At 37.4% G+C, this 18,773-nt stretch overlaps 2 protein-coding genes across 2 annotated transcripts in view; both read right to left on the reverse strand.

Moving 5' to 3' along the window:
- Positions 1-208: 208 nt before the first annotated feature.
- Positions 209-1,853, reverse strand: LOC125240459. Its single transcript, XM_048148353.1, has 2 exons — positions 1,711-1,853; positions 209-1,325 (listed from the first exon to the last, which is right to left on the reverse strand). The coding sequence occupies exons 1-2, from the start codon at positions 1,851-1,853 to the stop codon at positions 1,085-1,087; spliced, it is 384 nt and encodes a 127-aa protein (XP_048004310.1). The 3' UTR covers positions 209-1,084.
- A 12,413-nt stretch (positions 1,854-14,266) lies between these two features.
- Positions 14,267-18,773, reverse strand: part of LOC125240775 (proton-coupled amino acid transporter-like protein CG1139) — a 67,305-nt gene continuing 62,798 nt past the window's right edge. Inside the window, exons 5-6 of the mRNA XM_048148847.1 lie at positions 18,139-18,690; positions 14,267-17,292 (exon numbers count right to left, since the gene is read on the reverse strand). Coding sequence (XP_048004804.1) covers positions 16,881-17,292; positions 18,139-18,690 — 964 coding nt within the window. The 3' untranslated portion in view covers positions 14,267-16,880. The remainder of the gene's footprint in view (positions 17,293-18,138; positions 18,691-18,773) is intronic.

Genomic DNA, 18,773 nt, shown 5'->3' on the forward strand with positions numbered 1-18,773 from the left:
AGATAAATTTTGACATCTTCTTAAGAATCATTGAGTGGTAAAAATGTAATCAAATGAGAGGACTGCTTGCAAGGAAAGAAAGACATGATTACATAATAGGTTATTTTAAGTTTAGCACATTGTAATGATGTAATATTTTGTAAGGTTACAATATGCAAAAACACATTTGTAAGGTGTAATTCATGAGAGTAAATGTTAAAAAACAATGTTGGTTTATTTATTGTTTAATTTTAATTCTACACATTTACATTCAGTCATGATTAGATATACATACTAGTCATAAAAAGCCTACGAAATGAATAGGTTATAAAATTGAAATTTTAGAATAGATCACTGGCAAATAATTTGATTCACGAGAGCTGACACAGATGGAATGAAGATATATTTGGTGTGTATCTAATTATTATCCAATAGAATAGCGTATATTTCTAGTGATTGTATATATGTATATAATAAAGGTGGCAGTTGTACAATGAAAGATATCTTCATTCCATTCAAGTCAGGTAAGTAAATCAACTTGTGGGTGAATCCACGTCAAAGTAACACGAGTCACGACTTCATTGAGTGTTTATTTGAACTACAGCTGCAAATGAAAGGATCTATGCATATGCATATATCGGGAAAGTAACACTTATTTAGAGATAATTTTCACTTGAACCTGCATCGTGAATAAATGGAACATGCCATAAAATCGGGACTTATGTTACTCTTGCCTCGGATTGACCTTGTACAGTTTTACACACAAGGAGGAACTCAGACTCAGTGTTTGTTTACAACCACTAATGCCCACTCTCAATAATTATTAATAAATTTAATAATTAATTGTATAGACAAAAACATTCACACAGGAAATCTATGCACATGTCAACTCTACTGACAAAGTACAACCACAAAAATACAAAAATTAAGACATGACTTTTAGCTTACATTTTCGGTTGAGAGCAATCACATACAAAACTAACCAACATGATCAACACATCATATATGTTTTTCCATTACAGCAGGGTCCTCCGTCTGAAATTCAAACATAAATGTATTGCAAGAACCATTAGGACCCTTTAGTGATGGAATGCCACACATGAAATCAGCTCTCTAACGGAGTCTCATTGCAAATGATCTCATTCAACACATTAAAAACAGAATTCACCACTTCAGGTGATTTCATTTTAACAATACCGTTGCTTTTGACCTCCGCTTTTAGCAGTGTGATTTTGAAGATGTCCAAGAAAGATATGTCATACTGTATCGTATGCATTATTTGTTTTTGTAGAATCTGATATACTTGGCTTATGAGCTCTGACACATTCTCCACCTCATCTTTTAATCTGCAAAAATAAAATATTTACAATTTATCTACAGGGTGTAACAGAAATGGTGGTGATCCGTTTTAAGGGCGTATTCAGTATCGTATTCTCATCAGGAAAAAATAGGATAAACATTTATTTTCGCAAAAATTTTTTTTATCTTTGTATTGGAGATTCGACCGATTCGCGCGGCCCGGCTCATACAAAAATGAAAATTTTTTTAGCGAAAAAAAAATTTTCTTCTACTTTTTCCTGATAAGAATACGATACTGAGTACGCCCTAAAACGGATCACCACCATTTTTGTTACACTCTGTATACAAAATACACAAAAGAAATTGAACACAATATGATCAAAAAAATTTGGTATTTTTTTTTAATAAACAGGAACTGGGGTAACCACTTACGCATTCCACATGTAGTGTACGTCGCCAACTTCAAACCGAAGATCCAGTTTGTCCTTGATGTCAACTGCTCCTGGAGTGGTGTAGGACAGGACAAAAGGGTCAGTGCCCCTTGCTGATGCGCACTCCACAAAACTGAAGCCCATCATAGATTTAGAATTATTAAACTAGATTGTGTAGTTAGGTCAACAAGTGTGTCCACATGAGAGGTCATTGTTTGGGCTGGTGTCCCTCTCGCACTTACTGACAATGTCAACATTATTCAGTGAACGTCGTTTTTAATTATACAAATCTTTGATTTATTGGCATCAAAATAATTACATTGTAATTACATTGTAATTATTTTTCTAATAATTTTTATTGTAATAATTTTTATTTTTATTTTTTTAATTACATTGTAATTACATTGTAATTATTTTTCAATTCTTTGAAATATATCGAAACCCTAGTTTGAATATAACACTAAAATAATATAAGAAGTTATAAAGTCAGGTAATATATATATATAAAAATACTACTATTATGGCTCATTAACACTGGCCACACGTGCGAGAGGGACACCAGCCCAAACAATGCACGTATAGAGTATAGACATAGCGGAAACTTTAAGAGGATACGTGTTTTTATTGATTTCCGTCAAATTTAAGGGAAGGTTCTTTAGCTCTTTTACAATAAATTTCTAAGAAACTAGTGTCTTAACTCATAATACGAGTTATTCAAAAATAGTACATTACGCATGTGTATGTGTGTGATTTTCATGTGTGTTCAATACAATTGCGGCAATATAGAGGTAGGTAAGTAATTCTTGCGTTTGAAAATCTCATCTTTTAATCTATACTACCAAATACTATGTAAACTCTACGAGTTAATACGTGCAGCTCGGTGCCAAAGTTGGCAACAGGCACACTAGCGCTCCTAGCGGCATGAGTTGATCAAAATAGTTTAGTTTCATACAGCATAAAATTAAAAAAAATTACAAATTCTTATTTTTTTGTTTTATTCCGTCTAAAAATGTTAAAGTAGATCAAATAATAGCATTTTCTATTTTAATTTACTCAAATAAAAGTCTGAACAACTACTTTGATCAACTCGAACCGCTAGATGGCGCTAGTAAAATTGTTGCCGCTCAATTGTATGAGAAACGTCAGAAGCTGCACGTATTATAGTATATAGTATTTGATACTACGGTAATGTTTGACGTTATCACGTTAAACTACCGTCCGTAAACCGACTTTACAGACAACCAATTTTTCTTTTTTCAAAACGTCAAGTCGTCAACGTCAAATCTGTCGTAACTTGTTTGAATTTTGTAAGTTAAGTAAATAATAAAATAACTAAAGTTATTGTTGAAATTTCGGGCAAACCAATAAGAAAGTGTGAAATTTGTGGTGTTAGATATTTGAAAATATCAACTTGTGGCTTGTTTTTGCCTAGCTTTGCACTGGATATATGCAGGTCGGTAACTAGTATTTTTTTGTTAACCGACTTCAAAAAAAGGAGGTTCTCAATTCGACTGAATGTTTTTTTTTTTGTATGTATGTTACTCGATATCTCCGAGAATCGTGGACCGATTTTCAAAATTTTTTTTTTGAGCGAACGGGTATAACCCCGAGATTGTCCCATTGGCACCAAGTCGGGGTCTGATGATGGGATCTTGGAGAAATCGAGGGAACTCTTCGAATGTTATAGGCACATGTAATGTTTTTAGTATATTTTTCAAAGGTACACCAGTATTTACGCCTGATGGTAATAATTTTATGTGGCTGAGCTGATGCTGGAGCAATGGTTAGGGATTGAGGTTTTTGGACCCCCCCCCCCCCCCCCTAAGGTCTTTAACTCACTCAATGACGTATGGATGGCCTTAGGAGTTAAAGAATAATTCTTTCACTGCTGTATGCATATTCGGACTGATACATATAATATCAATAGGAACCACTAAAAATCAACAAATAAATAAACTTTTTAACAAAAAATAAAACCGCCTTCAAAAATTAGCGCGTTACAAAACACGGAGAAACTAAAAAGCAAAAAATAATAAACCTTTGAATTCAGATTTCTTATCGTATTGCAATAATCTAAACATCCAAATTATAAACAAATCAATTATTTTTGTAGTCGGTGCCAGACCTGTTCGTCGCCTTGCTATTTCCTGTTTGCCCCACCCAACCATACGCAGGCTGGCCCCGACTCCAAAAATAATTGATTTGTTTATAATTTGGATGTTTAGACCGCGACCGATCAGTGTGCACGGAACAAAACATCCAGCGAGCCAGCTTAGCTTTTAAGCTAGGAACATACTACGCGGACGTCCGTCGTAAATCGACCGCGGACGGTAATCTGTACAATGAAATTACACATAACCGTGCAAAGTGCAAACTATCGGTCGACGGACGTGGACGTGGCCTTGAGCGCATGGACGTCCGATCGAAATCTGGCTCGCTGGATGTTTTGTTCCGTGCACACTGATCGGTCGCGGTCGCGGTCGATTTACGACGGACGTCCGCGTAGTATGTTCCTAGCTATCGGTTTAAGGGTTGTTCGAGAGTGCCGACTCTTAAAACGTAGTGATTCAATGCCCTTTGATCCCATCAGCCAACGTTGACACGAGTTTCAAATAGGCACGCCTCAGACAATCTGAAAAATTCATAATCTTCTAGACCGACAACAGACAGTTTTAAATTTCATAATCTTAAAAAAATCATAATCTTATGAAATCAGATCGAGTGTCGGATTTCCATACAACTTCGCAACTGTCCACACACAGTCTTATTTTTTAAGATTATGAAATTTAGGCCGGCAACAGACAGTCTTATGGCCGCTGTACACATGGGGCCAACGGTTGGACCAACCCTTGGTGGAACCCCTTGGCCAAGATAAGAGTCGCTGTTTTCACGTTGGTGAACCAATCACTTGGCATTGGCCCTTCATAAAAGATGGTCGTAGTATGGAAAAGACTAGATAATTCTAGGTCATTAACGTTGTCAGCAAAATTTAATTAATAAATTATAACCTTGTGATAAAATTAAATTATCTGAAACATTAACAATTTTTTGAATATTCTGATACTTAAGCACATTTATTTTTTTAGGCAGTACATTAAACATTTGCAAGGCTATTGTATTTCCTAAAATCAACACTATTACTGGTATAGATAAACTTATTATTTTCGTAAATCTTTCACTACTGTCCTCTCTGACGGCTCACGACAAACTGAATGAGGCGCCAACGTGTGAACGCAGTTGGCCATTGGCGCCAGCCAAGATCCTTTTGGCCGCTGTACACATGTGGCCAACGGTTCCACCAACCCTTGGTGGAACCCCTTGGCCAAGCGTGTAGAGGGCTACTTGGCCGTATGTTGGCAGTTGGCGTTAGCGCTGGCCGGCCAACCGATTGGTGTCGGTTTTTTGTCCACACATCAAAGGATCTTGGCGCCAATGGCCAACTGCCTTTACACGTTGGCGCTTCATTCAGTTTGTCGTCAGCCGTCAGATAAGACAGTAGTGAAATATTTACGAAAATAATAAGTTTATCTATGCCAATAATAGTGTTGATTTTAGGAAATAAAATAACCTTGCAAATGTTTAATGTATTGCCTAAAAATGATAAATGTGCTTATCAGAATATTCAAAATAACAGGCATAATCCATAGTTTCTGAGGTCGCCATCGCCAAAATCGGTGAGGAGGACTATAATATTGGGTTGGTAAGAAAGTAATGAGCGATCGATTGAATTCCACATACAATTTTTGAGAGAGTTCTAGAATCTTCTATGGTCGAAAGTATATAAAGGGCGAGTCGCACAGTTTCTCGTCAGTCATTCACTAGCTGTCGCCGAGCTAATATAAGGAAGAAAATGGACGAATTAAAAGTGCATGTAAGGCATTGCTTACTATATGAATTTCAGTCTGGCCATTCAGCCGCCGAAGCAGTGCGTAATATATGTCAGCGTGTTACTCCTGAAGTTGTGTCTGAGGCCACGGCGAAACGATGGTTCCAGCGGTTTCGTAGTGGCGACTTTTCATTATCAGATCAACCTAAGTCTGGTCGACCGGTGAAGATTGATGTAGCCAAATTAAAAACCTTAATTGAAGGAGATCCGAGGCTAACGAGTCGTACTCTTGCTACCGAGTTAGGCTGCTCTCATGTCACCATAGAAACACATTTACACGAGTTGGGAAAAAACTACAAATACAGTGTTTGGATACCGCACGAACTTGATTGAGATCAACTAAACCGCCGTGCCGATATCTGCATACAACTTCTGTCTTTTCGCCGCACATTCAACTGGTTGGACCATCTTATCACTGGAAATGAAAAATGGGTCTTATATATAAATCACACACGCAAACGTCAGTGGCTAGCTCCAAACGAAAAAGGAATAGAGGCACCAAAAACAGAGCCTCACCCGAAAAAAGTTATGCTGTCCGTTTGGTGGGATATTCATGGTATTATTCACTGGGAACTCCTACCAAGTGGAATGACTGTTACCGCATCAGTAATACTGTAATCAGCTTGAAAATTTAAACCAAAAAATCTGTCAGAATCGTCCACAGCATGCTAAAGTTTTTTTCTTACAGGACAATGCTCGCCCACACATTGCAAAAGTGACTCGGCTAAAGCTATTGGAGCTAGGTTGGAAAGTGATACCTCATCCACCGTACTCTCCAGACTTGGCACCTACGGATTACGCATTGTTCAGATCGCTAAGCAATGCCTTCAATGAAAAAAAGTTCGATGATCAAGCCCATCTACGACAGTACATAGCTGAGTTTTTTGAATCTAAACCTAACAACTTCTTCGCCGATGCTATTCATTCTTTACCAGAACGATGGAGACAAGTAGTAGATAACGAAGGCCGTTATATTTTTGATAAATGATTAAAATAATAAATTAAATAAAAGTTACAATATTGGTTATGATTCGCTCATTACTTTCTTACCAACCCAATATATTCGCAATATGTCAGATCAATCTGAAAAAAATCGTAATCTTAAAGCTAGGAACATACTACGCGGACGTCTGCCGTAGTGCGACCGCGGACGCGGATCTAGACAATGAATAACACTTAAGCCAGGAATATACTACGCGGACGTCCGCCGTCGCGCGACCGTGGACGCGGATCTAGACAATGAATATACACTTAACCGTGCAAACTATCGGTCGTCGGTCGTGGACGTGGCCTTGAGCGCACGGGCGTCCGATCGAAATCTGGCTCGCTGGATGTTTTGGTCAGCCGAAGCCACGTCCCGAAGACCGTGCACACTAATCGGTCGCGGTCGCGGTCGCGCGACCGCGGACGTCCGCGTAATATGTTCCTATAGCTTTTACCGTGCAAACTATCGGTCGTCGGTCGTAGACGTGGCCTTGAGCGTACGGACGTCCGATCGAAATCTGGCTCGCTGGATGTTTTGGTCAGCCGAAGCCACGTGCCGAAGACCGTGCACTGCACTGATCGGTCGCAGTCGCGGTTGCGCGACCGCGGACGTCCGCGTAGTATGTTCCTAGCTTAAAAAATAAGACTGTGTGTGGACAGTTGCGAAATTGTACGGAAATCCGTGCACTCGATCTGATTTCATAAAGGCCGCTGTACACAGAGCTGTCTGTTGCCGGCCTCAAGATTATGAATTTTTAGACTGTCTGTGGCGTGCCATACTGACAGAATTTTCAGATTGATCTGACCAAGTCTGTGGCGAGCCTAAAGTATGTCATTCTGTTGGATTCGGAGAAAATCGTTACTTCAAAATTTCTGCGAGTGAGATTTGTATTTCTAGGTTTTCTTTGGAAAACCTGTAGGTGACCGCAGTGTTTAGTAAAAATAATAATATCAACTTCTTATGGTAATGCTGATATTAAGAGCAAACTCGAAAAACTAACCGATCATTTTATCGGTGCCATATAGGTGCAATACAACGAAAGGAATTTCATGAGTCATGACGCGGGCACAAGTGACTGAATGGCATCAGGCCCCGTAGCCGAATGGCATTTCTGCGACGCGAAACACCACCGAAATGCCGCAGAAATGTAGTCTGGCTCTATCGCGCCAATACGCAAGAGCGATAGAAATAGATAGCTACGAAAGAGATATTATCGTATCTAAACGTTGCGTGAGCGTTTATGCATTCGGCTACGCATACGCACACGTCGCACAGGAAAGGAGCGAAGCAACGATGGATCGAAAGTGTGTGGCCCCTTGCGACCAACCATTCTATTTTTATCTCATACTTACCTACTGACTTTATTATTCCGTTTCGTTTTCGATTGATCGAACGATCAATCGCTTCGTATATGGCTGGCACTAGCACACAGCACACAGCACTAGCACTTTCGATGCGACCGATCGCCACGATATCTGTCCGATCGATCGAAGCGATGAATCGTACCGTGAATTACGCTTTATACTTTCTAAACTGCCTATATGTAACGGCTATATTACTTATACTAGATTTTGGCCGCGACTTCGCTCGAATTAGAAAGAGACAAAAAGTAGCCTATGTCACTCTTCATCCCTCCAACTATCTCTACTTAAAAACCGGCCAAGAGCGTGTCGGGCCACGCTCAGTGTAGGGTTCCGTAGTTTTCCGTATTTTTCTCAAAAACTACTGAACCTATCAAGTTCAAAACAATTTTCCTAGAAAGTCTTTATAAAGTTCTACTTTTGTGATTTTTTTCATATTTTTTAAACTTATGGTTCAAAAGTTAGAGGGGGGGGGACGCACTTTTTTTTCCTTTAGGAGCGATTATTTCCGAAAATATTAATATTATCAAAAAACGATCTTAGTAAACCCTTATTCATTTTTAATTACCTATCCAACAATATATCACACGTTGGGGTTGGAATGAAAAAAAATATCAGCCCCCACTTTACATGTAGGGGGGGTACCCTAATAAAACATTTTTTTCCATTTTTTATTTTTGCACTTTGTTGGCGTGATTGATATACATATTGGTACCAAATTTCAACTGTCTAGTGCGAACGGTTACTGAGATTATCCGCGGACGGACGGACGGACGGACGGACGGACGGACGGACGGACGGACAGACAGACATGGCGAAACTATAAGGGTTCCTAGTTGACTACGGAACCCTAAAAAATCACATCCATTTGTCGCTCCGTTTTGCCGTGAAAGACGGACAAACAAACAGACACACACACTTTCACATTTATAATATTGGTATGGATTAAATTACAGTACCATACCACAGTATAATAAAGAGTACTATCGTACAGTATGGCCACTCCCGCTCCCCGCTGAAAGTGCTGCCCACCCCCTCTCGGTTACCTCACAGTTACCGCCTGTCAAAAACGCAAACAGTCGACCTGTCATATTTCACTCATACAAGCATAGTACGCGTTCACTTACACGGGCTTAGACTGTGTGCTAGGAACGCGCTTCTTTCATATATTTGATCGCCAGTGTCCGAGGTGTGACCATACCATGTTGGTGTCAGGGTTTCGAATCCCGGCCAGAAATTAAGTTTTTGTTTTTTGTCTTTTTTTTTGTTTTTGTATTTATAAGAGTTTTTTTTATCTAAAGACGTGATATATTAAAATAGAACCGAGCGAAGCTCGGTCGCCCAGATATTTTCCACATAATCTGCAACAAAAAAAAGTAATGTGTACAATGTGCATAGCTTTGATCTCAGACGATGCGGCTTAAGTTAGTACATTTGCGCTTGTTACATCGACACAAAGCTGATTCAACCCGGTTGCCACGAGTTAATGCCGTGCCCCCTCCGGAAGTAGGGGTCAAATTCGAGCAAAAATCGTAATACTCATACTAGTAATAATTACAAACTTATTACTTAAATGAATCTTGCCAAACTATTCATACTGTTTTCATTATCATTATAATGTACTTATTTACCTAGTAAAAATAAACGACTCTACACTTGTACAAGTGCTGGCACAGATTAATAAATAGTTACTAAGTATGGTAGTAACTAGCAAATGTTGACATAACCCGAACCGTCTGCTTTGGAGATGTCCAACGTTGTAGCGACTAGCGACGACCAAGTTGCGAGTTTTCACGACATTTCATGTAGCAATACGAGTAAATGCTTCTCTTTATGCTGGTTACTTAGGCCTGATTTAGACGGTGTACGAACTCGCATGCGATTGTAGTTACATTGCGGGCTGTTGAGGGTAATTAAACTCGTATGCGAGTTGTCGTACCGTCTAAATGGGCCTCAAGTTATCGTTGTTTGCGGTTTTTAAATAATGATAACATAACTGTCCTTGCCGGGATTCGATCCCAAAAATCTCCTGTTTCGTAAGCCTCTTACCTAATTTAAACAAAATCGGGGCTTTAATTGTACAAATACTATGTTTCAGAATATTTTAATAGATGAGGTCAAATAAAATAAAACGACTCATTATTCCTTAATTCTCGTATATTTTAATACTGTAACAAAACAACCATTATAATCTAAAATTGATAATACATACCAAAAGAACTTAGGAATGATTTCCTTTACAGTTAACTAATAATAGGTATACATTTGACATGTAAATTAAATTTAAATACACAAAATAAATCGCCAATATGTGTTAAATTTTGATAAGTAGGTAGTAATGAATGTTAACTCATTGACAAACTTAAAGAAAGAAAAAACAGTATGACGGGGGAAGAGATGTACTGAATATTTCAGGCAAATATTACACGGGGAAACAGATGTTAAGGGTGCCTACCTTCCAATAAAATACTGAATATTTTATGCAAACATTACCACTAACTGCTGTTTCCATCTATTTTCATTAATCGCAATTAGACATATTAACAGATGCACAGATATACAAAATGGCAATTAAGTACAACATTTACATGTGTATTATTAATATAATATTAATAAGAGCTGTGTGTAGTAGCAAAAAGCCGGTACCTACTATTAAGTGTTGGTTATGACATGACTCAAGTCCTTTAGTCAAAATTTGAGTAGGTACTTGTCTAAACATGAGGCTTCTGAAAAGAATTAACTGAATCTATGAAAGGTAATCTAAATGCATATTGACTTCACATGAAATTCAAGGGTAAGGTTCACACCATTCAATAATGCCTATTTTCTCAATGTACACTTGTTTATTTACATAGCAAAACATGACGAAGTCTCTATCAGGCTCGAGTCGGCGCTAAAAGACTCAATAAAGGACTTGGACTTCCCCAAGTCTCGGGAACTTGGTAGTTTTGTAAACACTGAGTCGCGTGAAAACGTCTTCATATTTTGACTCGAAGGACCTGAGTTCCTATCAGCACTAGGTACAACGCCAGGATATTGACGGTAATAGTAATACATTCAAAATAATGGTTATCGTGTCAGTAGATGTTGACATTGTTGACACACGTTTTGAAAGGAATTCCTTTATACAGTCAGTATTTAGATATTTTAATAAACAAGGAATTCCAATACATTACACTTTTTAAATAGGTAGTAACACAGAGCCAATTACAGGAACTCGCAAATAGAAATTGGATAGGTTGGTATATATGATTACAAGAATGCCAGCTATTTGTATAATTATTCTAAACATTTGAACATTCTGACCTTGTAACAGAACAAGCGTCTATGACGAGGAAATGGACTCGTTATTACATATAAAACTTACGGCGAATCAACTTTTCCTTGACCAACTTTCTTGGTGCAAATTTTCTTTGGGATTTCATTGGATAATTTAACAAATAATATCTGTGAAGCTTTATCACATGTTTAGTCACGTCTTCACTCATAGGGTTCACTGTTATTCGATGCAAAACAGGTTGGAAAAACATATTTATCAACAAACTACGTTCACATGGATGAAATACTGACACTGACAGTTGTCAACTGAGTAGCGTTCCAATATTATATCTTGATTTCAATTATAGGTCGTAAAAATTGATAATGATAAGTAGTGTATATATTTTCTGGATGTGTTTATTGTAGCATTTAGAAACAAATATGATATTTTGCCTCAAATTTGATTTACAAAACTGGTTAAAAACCTTTGATAAAGTAATATTTGCATATTTATATTTACCACAATATAAAATGTTTCATTACGTACTAGGAATCAACAAAAGATATCTCCATCTCACTCTAAAACACGTGCAGTCATGCAGATGTTACTATTGAGAAGCAAAAACGTACGTGCTGAGATGTCTTGGACATTAATGCCTAAGGCATACGACTTAGTAAACAAAACAGTTACGACCTTTTTCTTATAAGTGTAATTTAGCGGCTATCCATTGTTATTTGTCGCCAGTCGCCCTTTTGTCGCTCTTTTGTCGCTCTTTTGTCGCTCTTTTGTAGCTCTTTTGTCGCTCTTTTGTCGCTCTTTTGTCGCTCTTTTGTCGCTCTTTTGTAGCTCTTTTGTCGCTCTTTTGTCGCCGTTTTGTCGCTCTTTTGTCGCTTTTTTGTCGCTCATTTTGAATCTATAAAAGGGTCGGAGCGAGCCGACGCGAGGCATTCTTAAAATATCTACAAGACTAACAGTGTCTCTGGCTTTCGTGTGTTATACTGGTGAGTGAAGTTGTTCTGCTATTATTTCTCTGTTTGTTTTTACTTGGAAATTATTCTAAGTGATTGTAAACTTTGAAATTGTGTCTCTGTTTGATTGTGCGGGGACAATATCGTCGTACAGTTGAATTTAGACCTGTGGTGGAATTGCTTTACTGTCAGTTGTGGGGTTATTTTAGTGTTCTATTTATAGTGTAGTGTTACATTTAAATTAATGTGTATAGTGAAGTTTTCTGTGCTTTGTTTCATGAGTGCCGTTAAGCAATACAAAGACTGGGTCGATGTATGGCTGGTGCTTGGAGATAAGTCTGTGTTTGGTTTTGTAGGGAGTAATTCTTGCAAAACTAAGCTTAGATTATAGCACGTAAAGGAAACTTCACTCGTTTGTTTAGTTAGTCAGTAAAATTGAACTTAGTAATTTTCTATGGGGTTATTTTGTGAAAGTTATAAGCCAGATCATTGTTTGTGACAGACTGTTGTCCGGCTAAGCGCTTTATACCTTGCGGCTGTTAAACATAAGGCGTTTAGGGGTCTTTTTGTTCCAAGTGGAGGGCTTGGGCGCTTTTATTTACTTACAAAAGCGTATTTTCTCACCGGTCTCAAAGAGTCCAACTGTTAGATGGAAGTGAGGACTTTCACGATTGACGAAAGACATTAGGAGTAATCCTTGCTCACTGAAGTCGGCAGTATTTGAGGCTGGGGTCCTATATTTATATATATTTATTTACTCGGTGTTCTGGTTCATGCTGGCGTTGGTCGCTGGGGATTTTGGTTGTGATCGATCCACATCTAAGTAAAGTTGATCGCAGCTGGGTCTCTCATGTGGCTGGTACTGGTATGTCCTAGAATACTGGATATATACACGGATAGGGCGATCTACTCTCTGCTACCCTAGCCTGCGGGCAAAAGCAGAGGGGGGGGTCTAACCAACACAAGCCTATAGGTTGCCTATCTCAGCTTCGCTGGCTGAACTGTACAGCTTATGGTAGGGATACACTTGTGCATATTTTGAACATTAGATCTATGGTAAGTGACGGTCTTTGTTTCAGATATGCTAGAATAGGGAAAACGATAGGAATAGGGTAGAGTCACACACTATTTCTATAAAAGTAGAGTTCTTTTATGATTGGTCTTGGAATATAATTGGTCAACGTGTATTGTGGAGAAATAATTTAACTACTACTATTTATATGGTTTTAATGGACTTTAAATGTGGTGTTTACTATCTTAAAATATGTGTTAAAACTGGTAATTTATAAAATCTCTTATTACTTAATTTATCTGAGTGAAATTAATAATTGTGGTAGCAATTTCTGATTCTTCATGTAGCATCGAGCCAGTGAGTGTTGCTAACTAGTTTTTCAAGGTAAATTCTATCAAGTTGGTTAGGGAAACAAACTATACTTTGGAATAAAAAGCATAGGTTTGTTATAGGGCCCAGTGGCATGCGAGCGCCGTCCACTGATGACAAGTCAAAAGCTTCAAGGAGTTACTAGACTTACTTACTTCGTTCTCAGTGGTAGCAACTACTCGGAGCCTTGATGATACATTAGAAGGATCGAGAAGTTATGGTCTATTAGCAGTATTGGGGAAAAGGGGGATTAGCTAGGGAAAAGAAACAAAACAAAATAAAAGGGGGTTAGTTCGTAGATAGATAGCCCTTCAGGCTTACTTGCTTAGGATGCCTGATAAAGTGGTTTGATCAGGTTAGGGGATTCAGACGGCAACGCAAGGCAGTCCTGCAACTCGAATCCACTAATAAGGCGTAGCCGATGATTACCAAAATATTTTTTAATATTTATTGCATGTATGTTTCACTCACTAACTTTTATTCTAAAATTTCTTCATCACGTTATTAATTTTCTCACATATAACTTTCTAGGCCTAAATCTGATAAAATTCTCTACTATAACACTATATTATTATGCTACAATAACTTTTATTCTTCTTTAAAATATAAATAAATAAAAATTTAAAAATTAGTCAAAAATACAGCTGATACTCATTAAAGGATCTAGGTTATCGCGGTTCACGTCGAAGGGTTCTACTTATTCACGCTAGACGATCACAAGGCCAAATTTACGGGGTATATTTAAAGGGGGGTTAGTTATAAGTATGTTTAGTCAAGTAAGTAAGTAAAAAAGTAAGGTGAGCGGAGGTTTAGTTACAACCTGCTAGCAAAAAATCCTGTTTCAACTCTTTCAGGACACATGCGGTGTGCTATTTTCAGACCATTTACTACTGAATTCACCGTGCTGTGCGTGCTTGCTCTCTGTTATATAATAATTAATTCCTTTATTAGGTAGGATAAGATACCTAGTAGGAATAAATTAATAGCGTGTCTAATATTTTAGTAATAAATAAACCAATAAGAGCTGGCGCGAGATTAGTAGGTACCTACCTAGTAATAATGGTCAATGTTTAAATATTTGCAATCTGTAAGTTAGGAAGGCTACGCCCTAAAATCACCCAAATATCTGGCTCTGGAGGACATCACGACACAATTAACCTCGGTACTTACTAAAAAAACCTGCAGAACCCAGCACTGGTTATCAAATTATCACCGACATGGGCGACATGAAATTTTACTTTGACGAAGGCAGGGGACCATTTCACAAAACTGAAAATTTGAACTTAATTTACTCGTAATTTACACTATTGTAAGGAAAAGTCATCGCTATTTTATTAAAATAAAATTTAGTTAATTTTGGATTTTTATGATTTAATGTTTAATTAATTCATAAAAGGGCAAATACATTTGATGTTCGATGTTCTTTCAATGATTTAATACGTACGAGATTCATTTAATTCTGTCAATTGCCATCTTATTGCATCTTAAAAAAAAACTCTTTTTTTTATAGCAATGACCATAATTAGTGTCCAAATGACCGTTATGTATAACGGCATAAATAATATTGTACCTAATCCGACGAGTAGTCCCAAGCAGCTAATAACTGTTAGACCAGCCGTCGTATTTCCACAGGTAAGAGACGAATTTAGTGTAATAGGCACCGAAATATAAATATGTATCAATCCTATCTATCTATTCCAATATGCCGGCTGCAAGCGTACTGTTAGATCTGCTGGTTGGTATAGGAACATTTTAATAATACCTATTCTGAAATTAAATATGTTTCATCAAACTAATAATAAATACAAGTATAAATTATGATTGACCCTTCAACTTCACTTCGAACAAAAGCGCGAGTCAGACCCATGCTTCAAATGTTCTATTGTTTCTTGTGAAATTGTTGAATATATTTCTTATCAATATTACGTAATCTAATTTTGTGCTCAGTTGTAGGCCTACGTGACTTACGACGATTATTTAAAAGTGGCTTGGGGGCTCTAAATAAGTTGAAAAGCGAGGGATGTTTTCTTTAACGAAAATTGCGTATCACACTCTAGGTTGCATTCATTATTCAACGGAGTTAACTAATGTCACAGGTAGTTTAAACAATATCTTAGGTATTAGCTTTGTAAGCTATTATTTAAATGCTTTCAATCGCTTTATAAAAATCAATTATAAATCTCTCCTTTAGTAAGCACTCATTGTATTTACCCTAATGAAAATGCATTCATCACACTATCACAAAATATTTCGTATTATGATTTTTAAACTATTAACCAAAATCTAATTAGGTGTATTTTGCACAATTTTGGTCTTCTTAAACGACAATTAAGTGGTTACCACCTGATTTATTATCTACATCAAAAATATATTTTTGCTTATTTTAAACAAGTTCAATAGTGGGTGTTATCATTAACCTAAATGTATCACATTTCATTAATGCACTAGAAAATTCTCACACGTTCATATAAAGTTATCTACAGTTGTTTTAACCTACATGGCTACAGAGATTCGAGGCTAAGGAATAATGCTTCATGTAAACACAAGACACCACATACTCTACTCATAGCTTAACTGACCATTGGTAGTCCTTTCTTGTGGCATTGACAGTAAGTGCGTTTTCACATTATCCGATCCGATATCGGATGTCGGACCGATATCCGCCATCTTGGATTTTTTCTATTGAAATCCTTCCGACATCCGATATCGGATCGGATAATGTGAAAACGGCCTAAGGCCTACTAACGATCAGTCTTCGGTCTTAACGATGGTACTCCGTAGTCCAGTGGAACTCGGGCAATGTGCTCAAATGCACTTTTTAGTCAGGTTTTAAAAGTAACTCCATACCTAATATACCCTATATTATAATGGGTCTAGTGACCTTTGCGTTCAGTCCTGCATTATTTTGCTTTGCTTTACATGAAAATTGTTTTATAATTATTTATCAAAAGATACGTTCGCAAATTGTACAAAAGACAATCGCCTACTTATTTAAATTTTATCAAGTCGGTCGTGTCCAATTGCCATCTTTAACAATCCTCCGGTGCTTGACAAAATTGTGGATACCTATTACTTTAATTTTTCTATTACTTTAAAAGGTTTCATCTTTTTTCCTGTCTTTTTTGCGTGGGCAGACATCTTATTTTATTTACAAAACAAGGCCGCGATGTAACTTTAAATGTTCAACTAAGTATAAAACTATTGTTATAAAATAAAAGCAAAAAGTGATTCAAAATGGATCTTATTCAACTACATTTTATACAAGTACTTTTATCTATTCCTCGATTGCCAGACCGAGTAGGTAAGTTTTATTATTTACTTAATTAGCATATTAATCTCCATTAATTATTTCTAAAATACTAACATAGGAACCAGTTAAAAATCCGAGGATTCCAAAAGAAACCAAAAACATATTTTTCCACAGAACCCACTTGCAAAAGCCGAGTCCATTAGGTCTATCCCAAAAAGTGACCGTTTCGATGACAGCCGGAAATATGAGACCCAGGAAAGACAGGCACACGGCACCGACGAGTGATATGAAAGGTGATAATTTAGGAATGGCAATGGCAATTCCGAGTGTCAAAAGTACAATCCCTATTCTTATACTGTACTCTGCGAGGTTTTTCCTGGCGCCAAACAAATGGCGAACGTTCTTCCAGATGATTTCCATTGGCACGTAGAACTGCAGACTATAAGTAAAGAAAATAGCTACGGCGATCATCAGTTTCACACTCTGGCCCAATCTGGAATGATAACAAACACTGTTTAGTATTCATATCTGTAAGATTATGGTAACAATATTTAGCGAGGTCAAGCTAATGCTTCTTTACAATGATAGTGTAAGGCTGTTTTCACATTATCCGATCCGATATCGGATGTCGGAAGAATTTCAATAGAAAAATCCAAGATGGCGCCTGTAATGTATGGGATATCGGTCCGACATCCGATATCGGATCGGGTAATGTGAAAACGGCTTTAAGGTTTCCATAAAATAAGAATTCATACATTTACGAGTATACACAACTGGCCAAGTGTTGAAAAAGCTGCAAGTTTTATAGGTATTACATGTGATTTTCATGTAATGTAAACCTATCTTGTCTTATCTTATACCTTTAAACAAGCAATTCTTGTATATTTATTTATTTATTTATATATACCGACGATCTCGGAAACAGCTGTAACGATTTCGCTGAAATTTGTTATGTGGGGGTTTATGGGGGGTGAGAAATCGATCTAGTTTAGTCTTAGGTCCTGGACAACGCGAATTTTTGAGGTATCATGTGTTTTTCTTTCTCATTAATAAACGCAAAAACGGTCACTATTTTGTCGGCTGATCATCGGCGGTACGTAGCTCCGTCGTAAGAGCGTCGGTCTAATAATCGCAGGTATCAGGGTTCAAATTCCAGCCAGAAATAAAGTTTTTTTTTTATATACGAGTTTTTTTTATCTAAAGACGCGATAATATAATAAAATAGAACTTCGCCCAGGTACTTATTTCTAATGCAATGTTTTGTAAAATGTTGGCTTGTAAAATAGCCCTTCTGACCTACTTGCAGAAGAAATGTTTGTATTTTGCAATAGGTACTTACAATTCATCCTGAGGAAGATTAAGCGTGATGCTTCCTTGAGTGTCAAGTCCATATTTCAGATATCCGAAAAATCCAGTGGTTGCATACAGAGACACGACAAAGAACATGCCAATATTTAGCACGCCAGGGCAGCCGATGAAATGCGTTGGTGTTTTCATGTTGTTTTCCAATGGCATAACGACACCAATGCCTTCTAGGGCGAATATAGCGGTACCAAAGAATGTTGGTAGTTTGTCGAATCCAGCGAAACTATCACGTGTACTGGCATCTGGCATATCTTGAAAGAGGTAGTAAAATGTGATACCCATTCCGCAGCCAACCAACAAGTTTGCAATCATCGAGAACGGAGCCAAGTACTTTAGATTTCTGATAAGATTAATAAGAATTAGAAAAGGTAGAGTCGCAAGCATGTAGAGCCGTACATCCATATCGTGCCATTCGCTTCCTTTTGCGTAAAAATCGGCTACTTGCTTCACATTCGTTGCCACAAATACTATGTACACGCAGCAACATCCTAATAAGTCTACCACAAGGAACCAGTTCACCATAGCTCTGAAAAATAAAATACAAATACTTAATAAAAAATCAAAATGCTACACAAGTTACAAGACTTACTAGTCCCTCTACAACGCCAT

The sequence above is a fragment of the Leguminivora glycinivorella genome, chromosome Z, assembly GCF_023078275.1.
Source record: "Leguminivora glycinivorella isolate SPB_JAAS2020 chromosome Z, LegGlyc_1.1, whole genome shotgun sequence".
NCBI lineage: Eukaryota > Metazoa > Arthropoda > Insecta > Lepidoptera > Tortricidae > Leguminivora > Leguminivora glycinivorella.

Bases quoted from the DNA above. Each gene is read 5' to 3' on its own strand.
- LOC125240459 (XM_048148353.1), bottom strand. From the start codon at position 1,853: ATGGGCTTCAGTTTTGTGGAGTGCGCATCAGCAAGGGGCACTGACCCT. The intron at 1,326-1,710 runs GTAAGTGGTTAC...TTATTTTTGCAG, and splicing joins GTACACTACATGTGGAATGC to ATTAAAAGATGAGGTGGAGA.